The 19,743-nt window shown below is 39.9% G+C and overlaps 2 protein-coding genes across 2 annotated transcripts in view; one reads left to right on the top strand and one right to left on the bottom strand.

The window, feature by feature from the left end:
- Positions 1–4,898, top strand: part of LOC117474015 (A disintegrin and metalloproteinase with thrombospondin motifs 14) — a 46,708-nt gene extending 41,810 nt beyond the window's left edge. Inside the window, 5 exon segments of the mRNA XM_034120006.1 lie at positions 112–319; positions 1,049–1,178; positions 2,474–2,581; positions 2,726–2,991; positions 2,993–4,898. Of these exon segments, the coding sequence (XP_033975897.1) occupies positions 112–319; positions 1,049–1,178; positions 2,474–2,581; positions 2,726–2,991; positions 2,993–3,253 (973 nt within the window). The 3' untranslated portion in view covers positions 3,254–4,898.
- Positions 4,899–5,031: 133 nt separating this feature from the next.
- Positions 5,032–13,180, bottom strand: star2 (steroidogenic acute regulatory protein 2). The gene is made up of 7 exons (XM_034120007.1): positions 13,110–13,180; positions 12,886–12,993; positions 12,678–12,808; positions 12,427–12,585; positions 11,224–11,408; positions 10,411–10,504; positions 5,032–5,464 (listed from the first exon to the last, which is right to left on the bottom strand). Exons 1-7 carry the CDS (start codon positions 13,171–13,173, stop codon positions 5,360–5,362), a joined length of 846 nt encoding a protein of 281 aa, XP_033975898.1. The 5' UTR covers positions 13,174–13,180; the 3' UTR covers positions 5,032–5,359.
- Positions 13,181–19,743: the final 6,563 nt, after the last annotated feature.

Here is a 19,743-nt window from a genome sequence, read left to right as displayed (position 1 = left end):
CTGGTGCAGCAATAACGTGGTAATAGTACAGTAATGTTACTCTGACAAATATAAGTAGGGAGAACATGTAATTGCTTGGATGATTTTCAAAAGATCCTGCTGTGCTGACAGGTGGGTGGTGGAAGAGTGGAGTCCCTGCAGTAAGACCTGCGGGAAGCTGGGCTACCAGACCAGGGGCGTGCAGTGCATGCAGGAGCTCCACAACGGCACCAACAGAGCGGTGCACAGCAAACACTGCACCGAGGACCGTCCGGACACCAGGAAGACCTGCAACCACACCACCTGCCCCGCCCAGTGGAGGACGGGGGCCTGGTCTCAGGTGAGCAAGTTCAACCTTAGTCTAGTTGCAAGGAAAGTGTTGACAAAGTGACTTTAAGCATTACTAAATCAAAGCCTGTTGAACCTCACAAACTAATAATTATTCAACTAAAGCTACGATTTGATTTCAAGCATGAAGGGCTAATTTTTGGGGGGAAATTTGATTTTTTGCAATGATTAATTTGTTTAACTTACCTAGGGATACAGTTAGCTCAGTATAATTTATATTACTTATTTGTTAAGAGCTTGCTATCAGCATAGCAACTAAAATATATACTGGATACAGTTTCTGGCATAATATTAAAAAGTGACAAAAATGACTGAACATGAATAAAGGAATATAACGTCTTTTAACGGCATCATTATCTCCGCTCACAAGGGGGTTGTCATCGCTCACATCCTGTCGGAAAAATATCACGGCATTCTTAATTTAGTCAGCTATTTAAATCATGACACATGCATCATTTTCTCGCACTCAAGTCAAATGTAAATCAGTTTCCTATCCTTCCATGTGTGCGTGTCCCTGTGTGTGTGTGTGTGTGTGTGTGTGTGTGTGTGTGTGTGTGTGTGTGTGTGTGTGTGTGTGTGTGTGTGTGTGTGTGTGTGTGTGTGTGTGTGTGTGTGTGTGTGTGTGTGTGTGTGTGTGTGTGTGTGTGTGTGTGTGTGTGTGTGTGTGTGTGTGTGTGTGTGTGTGTGTTTGGGTGTGTGTGTGTGTGTTTGGGTGTGACAGTGTTCAGTCACCTGTGGGGAAGGCATCCAGCAAAGGCAGGTAGTTTGCAAGGCCAGCGACAACACCATTGGAGAATGTGAGGGCGAGAAGCCGGAGACCGTCCTCATTTGCAAACTCAATTCATGTTCAGGTGAGACGCGCATACTGTAATGTTCTCAGGCAACAAGATTCACCAATTTACCAGTTTCCTGTCTGTGATACATACACTGTTGGAGAAACTGCCTGTGCATGTAATAGTAATCTCCTTTTCATCATTAATGCTAATGGACTCTTTCTGAATAACCGGAATAACATATGATTCTGCGTCAGGCACATTTAGTCTTAATAACATTGTGACGCCAGCTATACAAACATTATGTGAGGGATTACATCTTTCTAGATGGAACTGTATGATAAATCAATAATGTTTCAAATATATTCTAATGACAAGTTGTTATACTAGAGTGAAGACACTGGTATGAGATAAACTAAAAAACCTTAGGATCCATTGGTACCAGAAATGTTATGCTAGCTTGTAGAAAGGAAGGAGCCTAAATTATGCTCCTACATTTTGGCAAGGGAAAAACTGGCACGGCCATTTCCAAAGAGATCACTTCTCAACCTCAACAGATCTGAATGAAAATGTTTTTTATGCATGCCAAATAAAAAACCTCTCCATACTTTTACAGACATGGGCGCTGTTTGCTATTCCTATGCAGTTTTGGGCACAAATATATAATTCATTTCATGCATGTATATATGTGCATTTTACCTATTTTTGAAATGGTTTCTGCACGCTTGGTCCCTTAAGTGTATTGGAATTGCTTGAATAGGGTATGACTGCAAATCGGAGAAATTTTTTGATACAGTTTTGACCAAAATCTCCAAATCACAGCATGTATTTTTAATAGTGTTCCTCACTGTCTTGGTGTCTACATTTGGTACCTACTGTAAAGTGGTAAATAATTGTATGCAATTCAAGGAATTGCTTATGAACATAGTAGATAATAGGGGACAGTGCTGAGCTGCACTTTGAATAAATGTTCAGTTTCCCAGCTTTTAGATGATGGAAAACGTTTATTTTCACCCCCTGGATAACCCCTTTAAAAATGAAGGGACAGAAAGCTAAGAGGTTACAGACAAAGAAGCTTTTAGATACTTAATGGGAACAGTCTATACTCAAAGAAATGTCAACTTATTTTTCACATCATTTCTGCACTGATGCCCTCCGTCAGTTCTCTTCAATGTTCCTCTGTCAAAAACACAAAGAAGAAATACAGGTTGTGCCCTGTGGAGTTGTAAATAGATCCAAGATGTATTATACGTTTCTAAAAAGATGTCTCCATCTCCTTTCAGCAGCAAGAGGTTGTCAAGAGCTTCTCTTTGATTCCATGGTTGCTTTTTTGTTAAGAATATTTTTTCGCATACATTTGTTCCCCACTCCAGGTCAGCCAGTGTCTCCTTTCACAGTTGAAACGATGGAAAACTTCACAATAAAAGATGAAGCAGTACACCAAAGGGCTCCTGAGAACCCAGTCCACAAAATCTCTTCAAGTAAGTCAATATGTAATTTCTTTCAGAAATGGATAACTCCCTATTTGAGTTTTTTACTTAAGTGATCCTAAAGTAAATAATCTACTGTGAAATGTTATTTTCTTTAATTCCTATCAGTAATATCCTCTCCCCTCTAATCACTAGATGAGCCGTGTCTGGGGGACAAATCGATTTTCTGTCAAATGGAGGTTCTTGCTCGATATTGTTCCATCCCTGGATATAATAAGCTTTGCTGTGAGTCTTGCAACAAGAAAGAACACTTCGCCACACATTCTCCAGACCGCCAAAACAGCCCAGTGGCTGAGACCTCCGCTCCTTTTCACCCTGCGTCCCCCAAGGCTCCGCAGCCCGCCACCACCCAGAGCCCGCCGCAAACCACTAAAGCTGTCGGCAGACGGCTTCGCTCGACCCCCCCCGGTGCCAACCACCGCTGCAGCTTCTGAAGCCCCCCCGCCCACAGGTGCCGCTCCGCCCCAGGGTCCCTCCAACGACTCAGACCCGGGGCCTCTTCTACCTCCAGGGCCCACGCGGCCCACAGCAGACTCCAGTGGAGGTGCCGCTAAAGAGCACAGTCCAAACAGCACTTTAGGCCCAGTTGCTGCCAGGTCAAGAAGGGACGCTTTAGGATCCGAGAGGGACTCGAGTCACAGAACCCTGTCAGCTCAGAAATGAACAGTGAGCGATGTTGTGAACGTGCTGCTCAGTGAGACGCTCTCATACATCAGCTCGCCCTTCTGCAGCATCTGATAGACTTGCAGTCTTGGTGCAGATATTTTCTTTCTTTTTTTTTTTTACAAAGGTTTTTTTTCTCCCACGCCAGTGAACATAGACCAGACCAGCGATGGTTACCTCATCAACATGTCGGAGGGATCTGTGTGCAGCGCCGCTCACCCTCTGTGCTTCAAATATGAATAAAGAAGGAAAAAAAAGTTGTCAGGTGCTGTAAACTAAAACGACTACAAGATGTGTTTAAAATGTGATGACTGCATTGCTACATTCATGTTTTTATCTGTGTACAGTTGTGTAATCCTGTTTTTTCAAGTGCATTAGAACTACTATTGAACTTGTATTGTGAACATGTGAGGAGAGGTCAGAGGCCAGGGTTTCGAAGGTACACGTGTCAGCTGTGGAGAACAGAGTGTGCCACTGCAATGATAATAGACCATGTGTGAAATTATAATCAATTAATACATTGCTATGCGATTAAGTCATTCAATTAGCATTTGCATGACACTCAATCTAAAGTAATTTAACAAATGACAGGGGAAGAATTTAAATTGCAAATGTTCTGAACTTCCCTTTACTAATGTCTGCCACGATTGAATATTAACAGCAAAATGCAGGTGTATCTTATTCCATTCTGCTTTCCCAGTTTAGAACAACATGTGGCACCTAAAATAGTAATTCCATCCAACACTGTATAGCAGAAACGTGTGTCTTCAGCAGACACAGGCATTACAGTAATTGTCATACCAGCTGGCAAATCCGTGCTCCTGTCGCTGTAGCAAATTTTAATATTGAAAAAAAATAAAAATAAAAATGCTCTTGTGCAAATAGGTGTGGCAACTAACCCTCGGCAAACAGCTAGGACTTTCTGGAGTCTTGTCGTCGCCATGAGGTTGCTAACAAACCTAACTAACTTTTCATAGATGCCAGGCATTTTTTTTATAAATCATTCAGATGCAAATAAATTGATAATGGCTCAAATGTAACTGTGATTATAATAAGATACCTGTTACATCTATAATTATTCATATGGCACACTCCAGACTCAATAACCATCTCTCCTGGCAGGGAGCCTCATGGCTTCCTGTCCCCGGTGCTCTTTTTTTTTCATGGTTTTGTTCCCAAATCCAACGTACTGGTGATTATCTTCACTGGTAAAAAATAAATCATGACTGTCTGCAAGCCAACCCCACTGTAGCATGCCCAGGTCTGCCTTTGGGAGTCAGTCACTTAACGCTTTAAAAAAAACTCATTGTTATCTTTTTGTAACTGATATATTTTTCAGATAATAATGTATATAGTGTAAATTTAAAGTTATGAAAAGAAATAAGCAACCAGGAATCGACCATAAAGTATGTTGAAAGCATATGTAAAAATACAGGCGGTGCTGTAAGTCTACAGACTGTGGTTGGTCATACTGCTACACCATTCCTGCATTGCAGTTCATAACTTCATTATGTGTATTGTATAGTTATTGTATATACGTACGTGAATGAAAGCTTTAAATGTTAATATTTATTGAATTTTTAAGTGGTATGGAGAACAAAGTAAAACCTGTTTGAAAGAACTCAGATTCCTGTAATTTCCCTTTTCTTCTACATAATTTGTGTAGCTGTTCCTTGCTTTACTTTAGAGTTTGAACTACTGCACTATCTTAAGAAAGGTTTGTAAAAGCTACGGAACACGGGTCTCCTTGGTCTGAAAGGAGGCACCTGCCATTCAGCGTTGCTATTAATGTTGTATTCCAAATATGTGTACAAGGTGGCGGATGACAATGAATCAGGCAAAAAAGGGACATTCAAACACTTTATTAATTTTGTCCATTCAAGTGCAGGCACTAATTCAGTTAGACGGTGTCAACAGACAATTGATGAATCCTAAGCAGGACATTTTGAGGTTTGAGTGGCACACGCTGACATTATTTCCTATTATAAGCCAGCGGCACCAGTTACCTCTGGAGCTGAGCATCTGGCTGTCACTGTGCCTCCATCTCCCAACCGTCCCCAGAGAGTGCTAAGAGTGCTCCTGCAGTGCGGTGTCACACAAGCTCAGCTAGCCCAGGGTGGCCCTCGCTGTGAGACGTCTGCGAAGGTGTCTGATGAAATCCAGCTGTGCCCAGGGCAAAGCCTGATTGACAATGCACTTTGGCAGCCAGCCCTGAGAACAAAATAAACCATTGTTAGACCATTGAATTGTACTTTTTCACTGTCAGAGAATAATTGGCAGCTACAAATATTAATAAATTACACATTTTGTTGTTGTCAGCACACTTTTAAGAAGAAAAGCAAAGCAGTACCACAAACAAAACAGTAACGTCATAAGTATAATTAAAAAGAAGTAATACATAAGAATGAAAGAGGTAAAATATTGTTTCTAACATTTCCCCAAGCTTTCAACCACAGGGAATGATCTGTATGTGAATGGAGTTAGCTTAGTTGTCACTCGTAAGACAGCAAGAGCTAACTGCTAAGACTGAGTGGCACCTCAAAAAAGCTACTGGACTTTGGGTTTCAATCGATGACATGTTGTACTTCTATAAAGTCTGAGGACACAAAACAGACAGATAAAAGAAATACATTGTCAAAATTGAAGCAGCAGAAGGAGAGATGTTCCTTTAAAATGTTGTATAAGGTATAGGATGATGACATCATTAGGGTTATTTTGTCAATTTACTGTTTTAAGGATAACAAATCTACTTTACCAATACATATTTACAGACCTAATGTAGGCCATAACATCTGGAATGTTACAATTGTCGAATTAAACGTTAAAGGTCCCATGTCATGCTTTTCCGGTTATTACCCGTCCCCTTGTGTGTTATGAAGGTTTTTATGCATGTAAACGGTGTGCAGAGTCACAAACCCTCAAAGTACACCCTGTAGCGAGTAAAACTCTAACACAGAAAAGACCTGTCTATGCTGCCCCAGAACGCCTCGTTGGAGATTTCTCTTTTTCCATTGTTTTCTTCCTGGGTACAGTGACGTGCCCATGCCCAAATGGACCCATTGGACCAATCCGTGGAGCTCCTCGGAACTGTGACGCGCTGGGGGGGGGGGGGGTGCTAGTGGAGCCTCGCAGATGGGGGTGCTGCAGCTCCCTCAGCATCCCCCCCTTCCCGCGTCCATTCGCGATGTCTCGCTGTCTTGGAGCAGCGAGCCGCGCAACGTCCCGCCAACACGGCACCCAGACCCCACGCAGCATTCTCATCTGTTTGTCCTTGCTGGTGTCATTTTCTGGTTGCTAACGCCATTGTAACACATAATCACTGATGTTCCGCTGTAACGGTGGTAGACCATAGTGGTAGACTCATCAGAACAGAGTGGGCGAGCTGACCAATCAGAGCAGTGGGCTCACAGGGAGGGGCAGGAGCTCCAACAAGCCGTTTAGGACAGAGAGTGAATACACATACTATACAGAGATGCTGTATGAGAAACCAATGTGAGTTTGGAAAATTGCACAATATAAATCTATTCTAGTAGACCTCAACAATGGAATTATGATCAGTAGAAATGGCCATGACATGGGACCTTTAAGTTAGGCATCTTCTGTAATCCACCAGTAATGGAAATTACCATGGCTGAAGGTAACAAATGACATTAAAACAAGTTTATTAACAAAGTACTTCGCTACATGAGGCATTACAGTCTAACCATCAAAAAGTTCTGATACACTGCGTGAGAATGCAGAAAAGAAAGATGATCATTAGCTCTGCAGCAGGAAATAACGCTGCTGGTGTGTTTACGGCCGCAGGAGGGCAGAGCACCCAAGACGAGACACTCTGCACTCTGACAGCACTCCGGAAATCATGGTCTTCTTTTCTTTTTTTTATTAAGTTTACGACTGTCGGTTTGGTGCAGTTCAGGGGTGCAACCGGCCGGGGATGGCAGCTTTTTAATAGTATCCTTAAAACAATGCAAAAATGATTATAATGCACGCGATAATTGGTTAAGGTTACCATTAATGTACTTACTGTATCCATAGTTGAAAAGAGTTGCATCTATCTTATTTGAGCAGTGATTGAATGCACCACAAACCAGCGAGCACTTTAAGTGACACACCCACCCATGCTGTCTCTAGGCTAGCTAACATGCTAACCTGCTGAGCAAATTCTACATGTAGTTCTGTAAAGACTTACTGCTGCTTTGACATTTATACCTGATTCGATTTCAAGGAATCTTTCAGCTCAACATTGGTAAAAAATGTACCTGGAAAAGATTAAGGAGGATTTGCAGTTCTCAAGACAAGCACGCTCTTTACACAGGTGAGTACAACAACACACCTGTCGTGACGTAGGCTCACTGTGTAGGCTACAAAGCATGTTTTGCTAATCAAAGATATAAAAACAGAAGTAACACTGCGCATCTTAATTTCTGTAATATATCTGTTTAAAGGTAGGGTAGGTAAGTTTGAGAAACCGGCTCGAGTGCGCTAGAATTTGAAAATACACAACCGGAGAAAATCTGCCACTTCCTTACAGAGCCCCTCCTCCAACACACACGAACGCGCACATGACCAATGAGGGCACGAGATAAGTTTGTGCACAGATGGAAGGCTGACAGGCAGGTAGGCCATCCAGTTATTTTAGCCTGGCCGGCTACTTTTTACAGTACTACGGCTTCCACAGATGACATTTTTTTATGGATTTTTTGTCAAAGCACTTAAGATATTCATTGCTATCGGGATGTTAAGAGCATTCCATGGAATATAACAAAAAGTGTATCTCGAGCCGGTTTCTCAAACTTACCTACCCTACCTTTAAACCAAGCAGCTGTGGTGTTTATATTGTGTTGTCTGTCTGATTTGGTGACTTTTTCTTCTGCTTTTATTCTGCAAGTAATATTAGTTTATTTATTTCTGTGGCTTTATACTGAATGTTGTATATTGTGATAATAATTATTAGTTTTCTATTATTATTAGATTCTCTATAGGAGTCTGAGGGGATTTTTTATAAATGTGACACAATGTTACACAATGTTACACAATGTTACATGTAATTGGTTTCTGGCCATTTTGATTTAAGACCCTATATAAAAAGTGTTGTGTAGTTGGGACTCTGACAACTTTCCCCTCTTAACTTTTAAGATGATGTAATAACAATCTATATTTGAGGTCAAAATACCTCTTGATGCTTAAAATACCAGTATTTTTCCACTGGAATTTTCACCTAAGTTAACAATATGAGAACTCTTTCCAACTCTTGAATCCACTAAGCACCAGCTCTATCTAATTCCACGAACTGGGCAGTTTACCTTCGTTATGAAATTAGCTCTTCAGTCCTCACTTGACCTGCTATTATTGATTTAGTTTTCTGTCCACCGCCCTCCGCTTGGTTCCTCATCTCAGTTGCCAACATTTCTTTGTTGTTATAATTTCCGCCAAGAGATTTTGCATGCAGTCGAGTGTGAGTGTTTTTTGTGATAGTATTTGTGTGCGGCATAGTGTGACATCTGTCTGTTTGTTCTGGTCTGTTTTCTTTTGGCTGTCTATTTGTTCAATTAATTACTTGGTCTGTCTCTTAAGAACCCTCTTAGCCGGTGTCCTCAGTAACAGAAAGAGAGCAGCCTGTAAAGCCTGCAGAATATGCATTGATGCATTAGGGCTTTACCAACATTGGTAATAGTTGGAACAGTGTGTGTACAGTAAGTGGGTTTGTATTTGTCTGTGTAATATGGAAGATTTAGTGTTTAGCCAGCCGGTACTGGAGCTTCGCAACCAGGGGCGGTTCTAGAGGGGGCCAACAGGGACCAGGGACCCCCCTGTGGCCCCCCTCCATAAAAAAAGGTTACAATATTACGATTTATTGGAACTAAATCAAATCAGAGACCTGAATGTACAGTGGAGATTAAACTGTTCATTACCTTATATGCAAGCAAATACTGTTAATGTTTTTTAATTAAATTGTCACCTAAAGGTGGGGTATGTAATTTATTTCAGAAACACTTTTTGTTATATTCCATGGAATGCTCTTAACATCCCGATAGCCAGGGGTGCACATAACTTTCTCAGTGAGGTACTCAGATGAGTACCTGGAGTCAGTGTTTGGTACTCCAACTTCTGGCTCCCCTCAAAGTTCCCATGAAGCCCTCTGTAACGTCGGTCTGTACCGGGGGGCGGGGGGGGGGTGGTGGTAGCGGACCACAGAGCGTGTGAACGTTGTGATCAGCTGTTTTAGCGCAGTGCTGCTGTACAGACCGACGTTAACAGCAGCCCTGTCTGTGCACACGGAGACCGACTCTGTCGTCCGGTGATCTAACCGCCTTCTGGAAAAGCTTCACAAGTACGTCGGTACGCAAATGCACTTTGTGACACAAGTGACGGTATGCATTTCAGATTGTTGGCGCGCATGCGTACTGTACCTGCGTACCAGTTATGTGCACCCCTGCCGATAGCAATGAATATATGAAATGCTTTGACAATAAATACATACAAAAATGTAATCTGTGGAAGTCGTAGCGCTGTAAAAAGCACGACCAATCATTTTAGCCGGCCCGGCTAAAATAACTGGATGGCCTACCTGCCTGTCAGCCTTCCATCTGTGCACAAACTTATCTCGTGCCCTCATTGGTCATGTGCACGTTCGTGCGTGTTGGAGGAGGGGCTCTGTAAGGAAGTGGCAGATTTTTTCCGGTTGTGTATTTTCAAATTCTAGCGCACTCGAGCTGGTTTCTCCAAAATTACATACCCCACCTTTAAAGTAAACAAATACTCTAAATAAAAAGAAAACTGAAACACAGGACTGTAACTTAAATTGACTAAAACAAATACCTTTACAAAAACAAATACCAATTACTGTATTTTATGTTTATTTTACACAATTACTTTATACTGTCTTTGTCTTTTTAACCCGGTTTTATTGTGCCCCTCTCATGAAATAACTGGCCCCAGCCTGGCCCCCCCAGTAAAATTGGTCTAGAACCAGCACTGTTCGCAACAATGTGAAGAAATGGAAAAAGCATCTTCAAGTTAATATACACAGTTGCATTCCCATCTGTGCAATATGTATTAACACTCATATTGCAGTCAATGGATATTGTAAGTATTTGAGTCTGCATATAGTTTCTAATTATCTCTTACAATGGAACAGGCAGTACATATGAATTTACCTTGACGTCCATATTAAGAAGCCATGTGAAGCGGCTTTTTCCTGTTTCATCGCCCAAAGCCTGAATGATTATGCAGGTTGGTCCATCCTCAGCTCTGTAAGCATGCAAACAAAGTCAATAACTCTGTAGTGTTATTTGTTTTCAATTAGGAGCGCCTCCTCCACTCAAAAATAGTTTTTTTGGCCTTGGTGTTTCTAGTGATGTTAAAGTCACTAATCATTAGTATTCAAACATGGTTTATTATAGATAATGGGATTATAGAAATTAATTAAATCGGTTGTGCTCATTGCAGTTAAATGCTAATGCTTATGCGTGTTCTACTCACTAATCATTACCATGGTGGTATTGTGTTTGTGAGCTATAAGGCATTTATCTCAAAGCTACATGTTGCCATCTGTACGAACAGCCTCAAAGAACTGCCCGCATTAAACTTGTTTCCAGTGAAAACTGCAGGATTTACTGCGGAGTACTTTACATATAATGGATATACAGATTCGCTTTTTTCCACCTTTTTGTTCTATTCCTCTACCCTCACATTCATCAAAATCCTCTGACCCCCATTTGAATATTTGCCTTTTGCGGTGCTGAGCATTCCAGCTCAAATGTAAATGTTAGAACAAATAAAACTACGCTAGTTTATCACTGTAGAGTTTATGCTTTCTACTGACATCTGGAAGACCGAGATTACTCTACTACTCCTATGCTGTATATTATGAGAGAAAGTTAAATATCGCAGTCGAGTGAATTCCAACATGTAATGATTGATGCCAACTGAAACGGAGTTGTGCCTGTCTGCATACTGTATGATCTTACCTCACAAAGCCTGCCTGAGGTGGGAAGGACGCCAGCTGAATCGCTGCTCCTCCAAGATAAACGCTGGACTTCTGTTTGCAACTGTGTCTGACACTCAGGAAATCTCTTTGGCCGATACGATTTCCCGCTGTCTCGGCTGAAACCTCGTGAGTGATTATTGTTTCAGGCCCAACATGCTTCAGAACCTACAAGAGACACAAATATCACATTTAGTTTGCAAAACACTACGTGGACTGCAAATGAAAATTACAATGGGATGTGTGTATTGTTAGAATACTTTTATTTTTGCAAAGATATAGCATAAAGCCAAAGAATTATGGCTTAGAAAATAGAAATGTAGTCTATAAAAAAGCCCTTCAGATAACGTTTTATATTAGGTACAGATCTTCAAACCTGTGATGCTTAAAGGTCCCATATTATACTGTTTTACATCAATATAGTCTAGGTCTCAGATATATACAAAACATGTCTGAAGAGTTTGGCTCGAAATACCAAACAGATCGTGCATTGTAGCATCCCATAATCCCCTCTGTTTCAGCCCAGTTTCAAAAGTGCTGATTCTGTGTCTTTTACTTTAGATGAAAATAAGGAGCCACTCCCCACGCCCCTCTGTGAGATATTTGGTTAAAAAGAACACAATGGTGCTCTAGGAGGAGATCCAGGTGATAAGGTGGGGGGGGGTGTTACCTTGGTTGGTTATTGGCTAATGGTTACACAAGCCAAAAAATCGTTATGACATCATAAAGTGGCCAAAATCTGATCAGCTCATTTTCAGACAGGTTTTGATATAAATGGATCAGGACAAAAAGTGAGTGAATATTTTTTCCTGAAACTTTAAGAATCTTTTTACACAGAGGGGACACATGTTTATGTATAAAAGACATGAAGAAGTGGATTTTGCATAATAGGTGTCCTTTAAATGGTACTGTTATGGTATTTTAGGTAATAGTTTCACAGTAGGGCATGCAATATGGAGACAATCAAATATCACACTATTTCTGATCAAATGCCTCTTTGATATTGTGACAATATTCCACGGTTTAGTATTGGTGCTTTACAAAATATTCACACTATGCATTTTTAGATGAATAACCAACAGTTATTATAGAAAGACGATATCTACTGTAGTCTCTCTCATATCACGAAATTGATATACTATTGACTATATCACAGTTGATCAAATATTTAATGTCAGGGACTCACTTTGATCTGCTGTATGCTCGGGTTCCACTGGTGCATCTCCTCCACTCTGACAAACAGGAGGTCGTAGAGCTCCTCCACGCTGGCTTCCAGCACCGCCTCCAGCCTGAAGACCTTCCCGGTCCCCGCCACTACTTTGCTACAAATAACATCTTCTTCGCTCTACAAAGGAGCAACAAAACAAGCAGACATATTCAATCGTTACATGATGCACATGTATTAGAAAACAAAAACTTGAATCCGATGGATGTTACCTCTGTGAGCTCGACCTTCCATCCTTTTGTGTCTTCCAGCATGCAGAGAGCTTTCCTCATTGCTTCTTGGCCTTGTTTTACACAAAAGTCTTCATCTTCTTTCAAAGGCTTTACATCTTCGGGTCCAGGCGCTGTAAAATATTCTTCTTAGCAATCTCAAGCGAACACTGATAACAGAACTGACTTTTTTGGTTTGTATTTTTCTTACCATTATACTTGATTCCACCATGTGTTCTCATGTGATGTTGGACCCGTCCCCATCTCTGCAGGTGTGTGAGCTCCTTGCCTATCACTGCCACAGCTGTGCGTTGAAGTCCTGCAGGATTGAACAGTTAAGAGAAACAAAAGCTCAGTTGTCAATCCCAGAATGCAGCATTTGCGTGAAATGATATAAAGAGAAACATATTTGATCAGATTACTGTTAGTGAATACCTGCCAGACTCCTCAGATGGGGGTAGGAGATTCCACAACAGAGCTTTACAACAGCAGGCAGCATGGTATCAGTCTGTGGCAGTGACAGCAAAGCAGCTGTGTGTGTGTCTGCTCTTTATACGGCCCGTGAAGGTCTCCCCACAGAGATAAGGGCCAGAGAAGAAGATAAGACCTGGTCTGAAATCTGTTTGAAGGCCACACTTGACAGGAGTTTTATTTACTAAAACTAAGCATTAAAGGAAAGGGAGGAAGACCTATCAGTAACAGTTTTGGGAATTTTGAATCACCGTTATAAAACCTAAACCATGTGGGAGAAAAATACCTTCTTGGCATCTTACTTTTAAATGTGCATAATAAAGGTTTTTCCATTTTACTTAACCATTTTTTCCTATAAAACATATCTTAGAAATCCTGTTAAATGTTTTACCTTTTTGAAAAATAAAGTTATGGACATGTCATTGGAATAAAATATAAAGCCTAAAACAATTAGTTTTCCCAAAAAAGAATTTATAAACATCTTTTCACCTGTTTATGAACAAAACCACTTTTACTGGGTTGTACTGTCATCAGTTAAGGAAACATCTTTATTAATTTTCTTTTAAATCTGTAATCTCTGCACAAAGCCTATAACCAAGGGACAAATATTTTTCATCCAAAGTTGTCATTACTTCTAAGTAGTTGTGTGATACCGACTAATGTTATGTGTTTTCCGCCTGCTTGAGAGCACAATTAAGTGTTTTAGTGCTAAAACCTGGAGTCTATTAACATATGTCCTATAGAAAGATGAGAATAGAATCTTGTCACCTCCCAGCGTTGTGTAGGATAAACACAAGACACTAATGGCATGAAGGTGACAAGTCATGCAAGTGAGAGTAAATAGGAAAACCTTGGCAGCATGATTATTTCTCAATGGATGAGTCATCTTTAATAATCATCCTCTGAACACCCGAATTATTTTGAATGAGGTTTATATGAAAGAGACAACAAGCTGTAGCTCATTAGCAAAAGAAGTCCTTGCCCATCAATTAGGCAAAATGGTAATACATGGATGTCATAATGAAACCACAAACAGCGTTGAGGCTCCACCACTCAGACATTTGTGCCTGTATATGTGACGTATAAATACGTAGGTGATCGAGGGGGAGGGGGAGGGGGAGGTTAATCCTCCAGCGTGACTTATTCTGATGCCTTTTATTTTGTGGAGTGAAAAGCCAGGATTCAATATTCTCATGCAGGAATGTAAGGCCAGCGTGATTTGCATAAGTGGCTCATAGAGTTCGGAGACAATTATTTTTGCGTGAATAATAATGACTGGACCCAGCTTTACAGTTGAATTTTATTATAATGACATATGTTTCAATGTATCCGTTCATTCATTCCTGACTCATTTTTTTTAAAAGGCTGGTTTCAATGTCATTTAATTTAATGTGTTCAATAATTAATTAATTAATCTGTACTGTCTCTTGTACATGGTAGGGGCTCATCACTGCACCTGTGTGAATGATGACCCCAGACAGTATAGTTTTTCATAAATTCATTGATTCATTATTAACTCATTCATCTCATAGCATATCATTTTTTTGTAATGCCAGTAACCATTTCTGTGTAAAGAATCTTATGATTTCTAGTTACAATAAGGCTTTATGATTTCATTATTCCTATTTCCATTTTTCCATTCAACCATCCAACAGTCGTTGCTAGTTACCATGTCTTTGTGGATTACAATTACTGATACTATGGTTTATGTTTTTATTTAATTTCAATAATTCCCCATCTCTGAACTGATTCCTTTCCTTGGTAAACTGAGAATCTTCCATATGCCCGACTTCAGTCAACTATATACCTTCAACTCCACCCGCTCACTTTAGAGGGGCTCCACCTCTCTCTCATCATATGATATGAGTGTGGTCTGTGTGTGTGACGAGTTGTTGGATCTGGAAAATATTTGGGAGAGAGCCCGGTGCCGCCCTCTCTTCCCAATGCTGCCTTGCAGCTGTCTCTTATCGCCCCGAGCCAACAGGTGTCCTTGTGAGAAGGATTTGTGACGTCAATGCTGACCAGGCCTCAAACTGAAGTCACCAGGGAAGAGCCATGGCAAGGACTTGCTTCATTCCCAAAATGGGCCTTCATTATGATTTGTGGGATGATTTGCAGTTTCTGCACAACATCTGAGCTATGTGTCAGAAAACTAGGCAGCACCTACGCGGCACAATCCTGGAAATGCATCCATTGGATAAAACCAAATGCTTCTGTGGCATTAAAGGCAACACTTAAAAACCCATTATAAATAAGTGCTTGTTTTGTCTTTGTCCAGACCAATTTAGTGTTCAAGGAAAGGACGGATGTTTTTGTAACCACTCCTCCCATACAAGGCATTTTGCACACACATGCAGCACACTTCAAATCAACAAATCAACAAATCAACAAATCAACACAATAATCAAACAAAGTGCTTTTTTCGAATATTTATTTACTATAATGTGCCCACACACAAGCAAGCCACATAATCCACAAAAAAACATAACCATGAACAATTACATATAAATGGTAGAAAGGTTTGTTGGTGCTACAGTATGGAACGGCCATGGAAAGCAAAACAAGACAGAGAACAGCATCAGGAGAGAGTCTTCTGATGGTGTGATCCAAATAAAGGGGGCTAAGCGGCCAATCAATCCCTCCCCCCCCTCAAACTTCACACCCCTGGCTCATTTTGGCGTTACTGCGCATGTGATTTATTTACTCTTTTGTTTTACTTTGCAGCTACAGTTGGATGCATTTGCTTTTCAGTCTGTCTCTGAAGTAATTCTGGCAATTGCAATAGAACATTTGGGATAAGATACATTGTGAAAAGCTGTGTGAAGGTGTTGGAAATAGAATATTGAAAAGAAATGCATCAATGTCTCCAGAGAAAACACAGTGATTCCTCTGTGGGCTGAAATCCTGCCTGTGTTGACACTGACACAATGTTTTCAAACAGTCTCGGTATTGTCATGGTCTGTGTCATATGGCTTTGTCACAGTTGATGATAATTATTGTGTAACGTGAGCAACATTTCTAACTTCAGTTGAGGGTTTAATTAAACCACTCCAGAAATGATGATCGATGTATGATTGTGATGATGGCTAATATAACTGATGAGATTGCACATAGTTGAATATTGAAAAATGTAGTCCTGTGTTTTCATTGATTTCAAAATCGCCAAGATCAGTCATATATAGCATTTATTTTAACAATGGTGAAAACAGATGTGTAGAGCCACCATAAGAATCTGTAGCTGTAGCAGCTTTGGGAGGTGCATCGAGTTTAATGTTAGCATGCTGACATGATCATGATGACAATGCTAACATTCTTATTTTAGGTTCAACATAAAAACAAGTTGGCATTTAATGTGTTTATCAAAATAATGTTATAGTGAAAATGTTGACGTAGTTGCACTAGGAAAGGTCACATTAGTCAAAAGTTATTACATTTCAACCTCTTTGATGTAATGATTATTCTCTTTCCATTTAGTAGTTGTTGAGATGATTCAGTGTGGAGCAGGGTTGTTGCCAACACCAGAAATAAAACATAATTGGGTTGTTTTCAACCTCTACAAACATCCCTATCGGATGAAGCACAATATGTTTTGTAACTGATTGCAAAATGTCGAATTGGGTTTAATTGGTTTTCAAATATAATTGGAATTTAAAAGTCATAAAACACCTCTCCAATCTTCCCTTTTAGTTTTGTCCCTGAAAGACCCAGATAATTGTTGGAGTGGTCATTGACTATATTTAAGATACCATTTAAAAGTGGTATCTTACCTCACATATCACTTTTGGTTCATTTATATAAAAGCCAAAGTGTTTGGGGAAGCAGGAGTCATTTTTGAACTTGTTTACATGATCAGGATTTGCGTATTTCTAATTAAAACGTCAGACTTTTTGCATAATTTGCTATGAAGCATCAAGATTCTCTTTTAGATATAGTCTTGTGAGATGTGATCATTTTTTGTTATTCTTACAGACTCCTGTGGTTTATGCTGGGTCCCTGGGAAGTGTTAGTGTGGTTCAGTGTTCAGTGTTGAAGTGATTCATTTATATATTATATTATATTATCTAATTTTGAAGGATCTGAACATATTTACATAGTGACTATGAGCGACCCCAGACAAAGAGTTGGAGTGTATGCATGGAGTCTTAAATCAGATCCTGTTCAGGTTGTTTCTTGAAATAAATCTTTTGGTATTTTACGCATTAAAGGTGGGGTAGGTAATTTTGGAGAAACCGGCTCGAGTGTGCTAGAATTTGAAAATACACAGCCGGAAAAAATCTGCCACTTCCTTACAGAGCCCCTCCTCCAACACACACAAACGCGCACATGACCAATGAGGGCACGAGATAAGTTTGTGCACAGATGGAAGGCTGACAGGCAGGTAGGCCATCCAGTTATTTTAGCCGGGCCGGCTAAAATGATTGGTCGTGCTTTTTACAGTACTACGGCTTCCACAGATGAAATTATTTTATGGATTTTTTGTCAAAGCACTTAAGATATTCATTGCTATCGGGATGTTAAGAGCATTCCATGGAATATAACAAAAAGTGTATCTCGAGCCGGTTTCTCAAACGTACCTACCCCACCTTTAAGTGCATTACGCATGTGATATAAGAGGCATATTACTCATGTGCTGGCTGCCTGTTTCTGAACTGAAACAGTTTTTTTATTTTATGTTCCAGATATTTGACAGTCTGTTGAAAACAGCAGCTTTGTTAAATATGTCATGTTTATGTTTGGTTTCACTATAAAACAGTTTTGGTATTATTATTATTATTATAATATTGCTATTGAAATTCCTATTACTGTCAAGATACCTTATTAAATGATGGTATCTAACCTCTGGACTAACCTTTTGATGTGGCTTTTGAGTTAATGAGCTCTACCATTTTCAACTTGTATTTAATCAAATGTGTTTTGAGGGAAAAGTAATGCTGCTCAGACGACATTATTTGAATTGAAGTCAGTCAGTTGTTCGACACTTTGTTGTCAAATATCGAAACAACTACAGGATACTTTACCATGAGCTTTTCTAGATTGATTAAGTGATACATTGATTTGCCATCAGGAGTGCTATGTTAATCATTTGGTTCTGCTATAAACAACACCGTAGGGCTGGGTTTACCCGTCCCTCTGACAGACCCACGCTCCCACAGAGCTTTAGCGGTCCCTCCATGTGTTGTTTAGTCAACCACACTGTCACAACTATTTTTGTGCAAGAGAGGGGAAATAAGTGGTATAATTTTGTTCTTGGCTATCACACAAGAAAATAAAGCTTATGTTTTATCGAGCCTCGCCTTTTATCACATTTGCATGATTAAACCCTCTGGTTTTGAGTGACAGGATCCACTTAATAATAATTCAGGTACTCCGTGTTCTCAACTCCAATTTGCACCAGGAATGATGGCAATTACACACCCAGGGTTATGTGTTGCCAAATCCGGCCATGAGCTTGAAGGCTTTAGCACCTGGTGACATCCACTGTCCATCCAAGTCCTGAGTGCTTATTTAAAGGCCCAATTGTTGAATACGGCTCTGGGCACTTGGACTGAACATTTAAATACTCTAATAGATTATATAAAACTTTTAACAAATGCAAAGGCTTTAAATATTTTACCCAAAATGGAAAGGACTGAGAGAGAAGAGGCAAATTGCACCTTCGTCATACAGAATGATGCCGATATGGGCCATGCTATATTTATGAATTTAAGTTAAACTCATTTTTTAGACTAACTCTGTCTTCAAAGTCATATAAGTAGGCCCTTGGGCACCAGTGTTATCAACCCTTTACAGAGGAGGGAAGCTAATCTTGTCTGCTGGTCATTTAATGCAGTTAGTAAGGCTGGCTAATACACCAACCGCCAACAGCACCATTTGGTGCTAAGTATGTTGCATTTTAGGAACTTAGGGGACTTTCTCTGACTAAGGTGAAACGATGCGTGTATTGTGTTCCTTTTTTCACACTTAAAGTCAGGAATATACTTACTATCAACGTTCAAGTTTTATATCCCTACACTCAACAGGTTACACTTGATCCACCTGACAACTGATATGTAATTAAAACAAATCAAACCTACAGCATTATGTAATACTATCTCCCCTATCGTACAGTATATTCGTTATTCATTTGTAAAAGAAGTCTGAAACTGAGAAACATCAGCAAAACAAAAACAAATACGCAAAGGAAAACATCATTCACCAAGAGAACACTAAACAAGCTAACCACTCAATTCTCATAATAATGAAACCATAATACAGAACACTACAATAAAAGATTGAGAAAACAAAAACTATACTGCGTTCTGAAGTGGATGATCTTGAAAATTATTCTCAGTATTACCAGAGGATGATATACAATTATGAAACATCCTCCACAGTACTATGTTACACTATCCTTCCTATTGTACAGTATGTTGTATAATTAAATTACAAAATAAATCTGGAGAACTCATTACATTGTCCATGGTTTCAAGTAACAAAGCAAAAATGAAAAAAGAGAGCCTATTATATATTTTTCCATGAACATAAAAACAAGGAAACCAATCAATACTCATTATAAGGAAACCAGAATTAAGTTATCAGTACGGTGAAAATCAGGAAA

The sequence above is a fragment of the Trematomus bernacchii genome, unplaced genomic scaffold (assembly GCF_902827165.1).
Source record: "Trematomus bernacchii unplaced genomic scaffold, fTreBer1.1, whole genome shotgun sequence".
NCBI lineage: Eukaryota > Metazoa > Chordata > Actinopteri > Perciformes > Nototheniidae > Trematomus > Trematomus bernacchii.
Note: the sequence above shows the minus strand (reverse complement) of the source record. Positions and strands in the feature narration are given on the sequence as shown.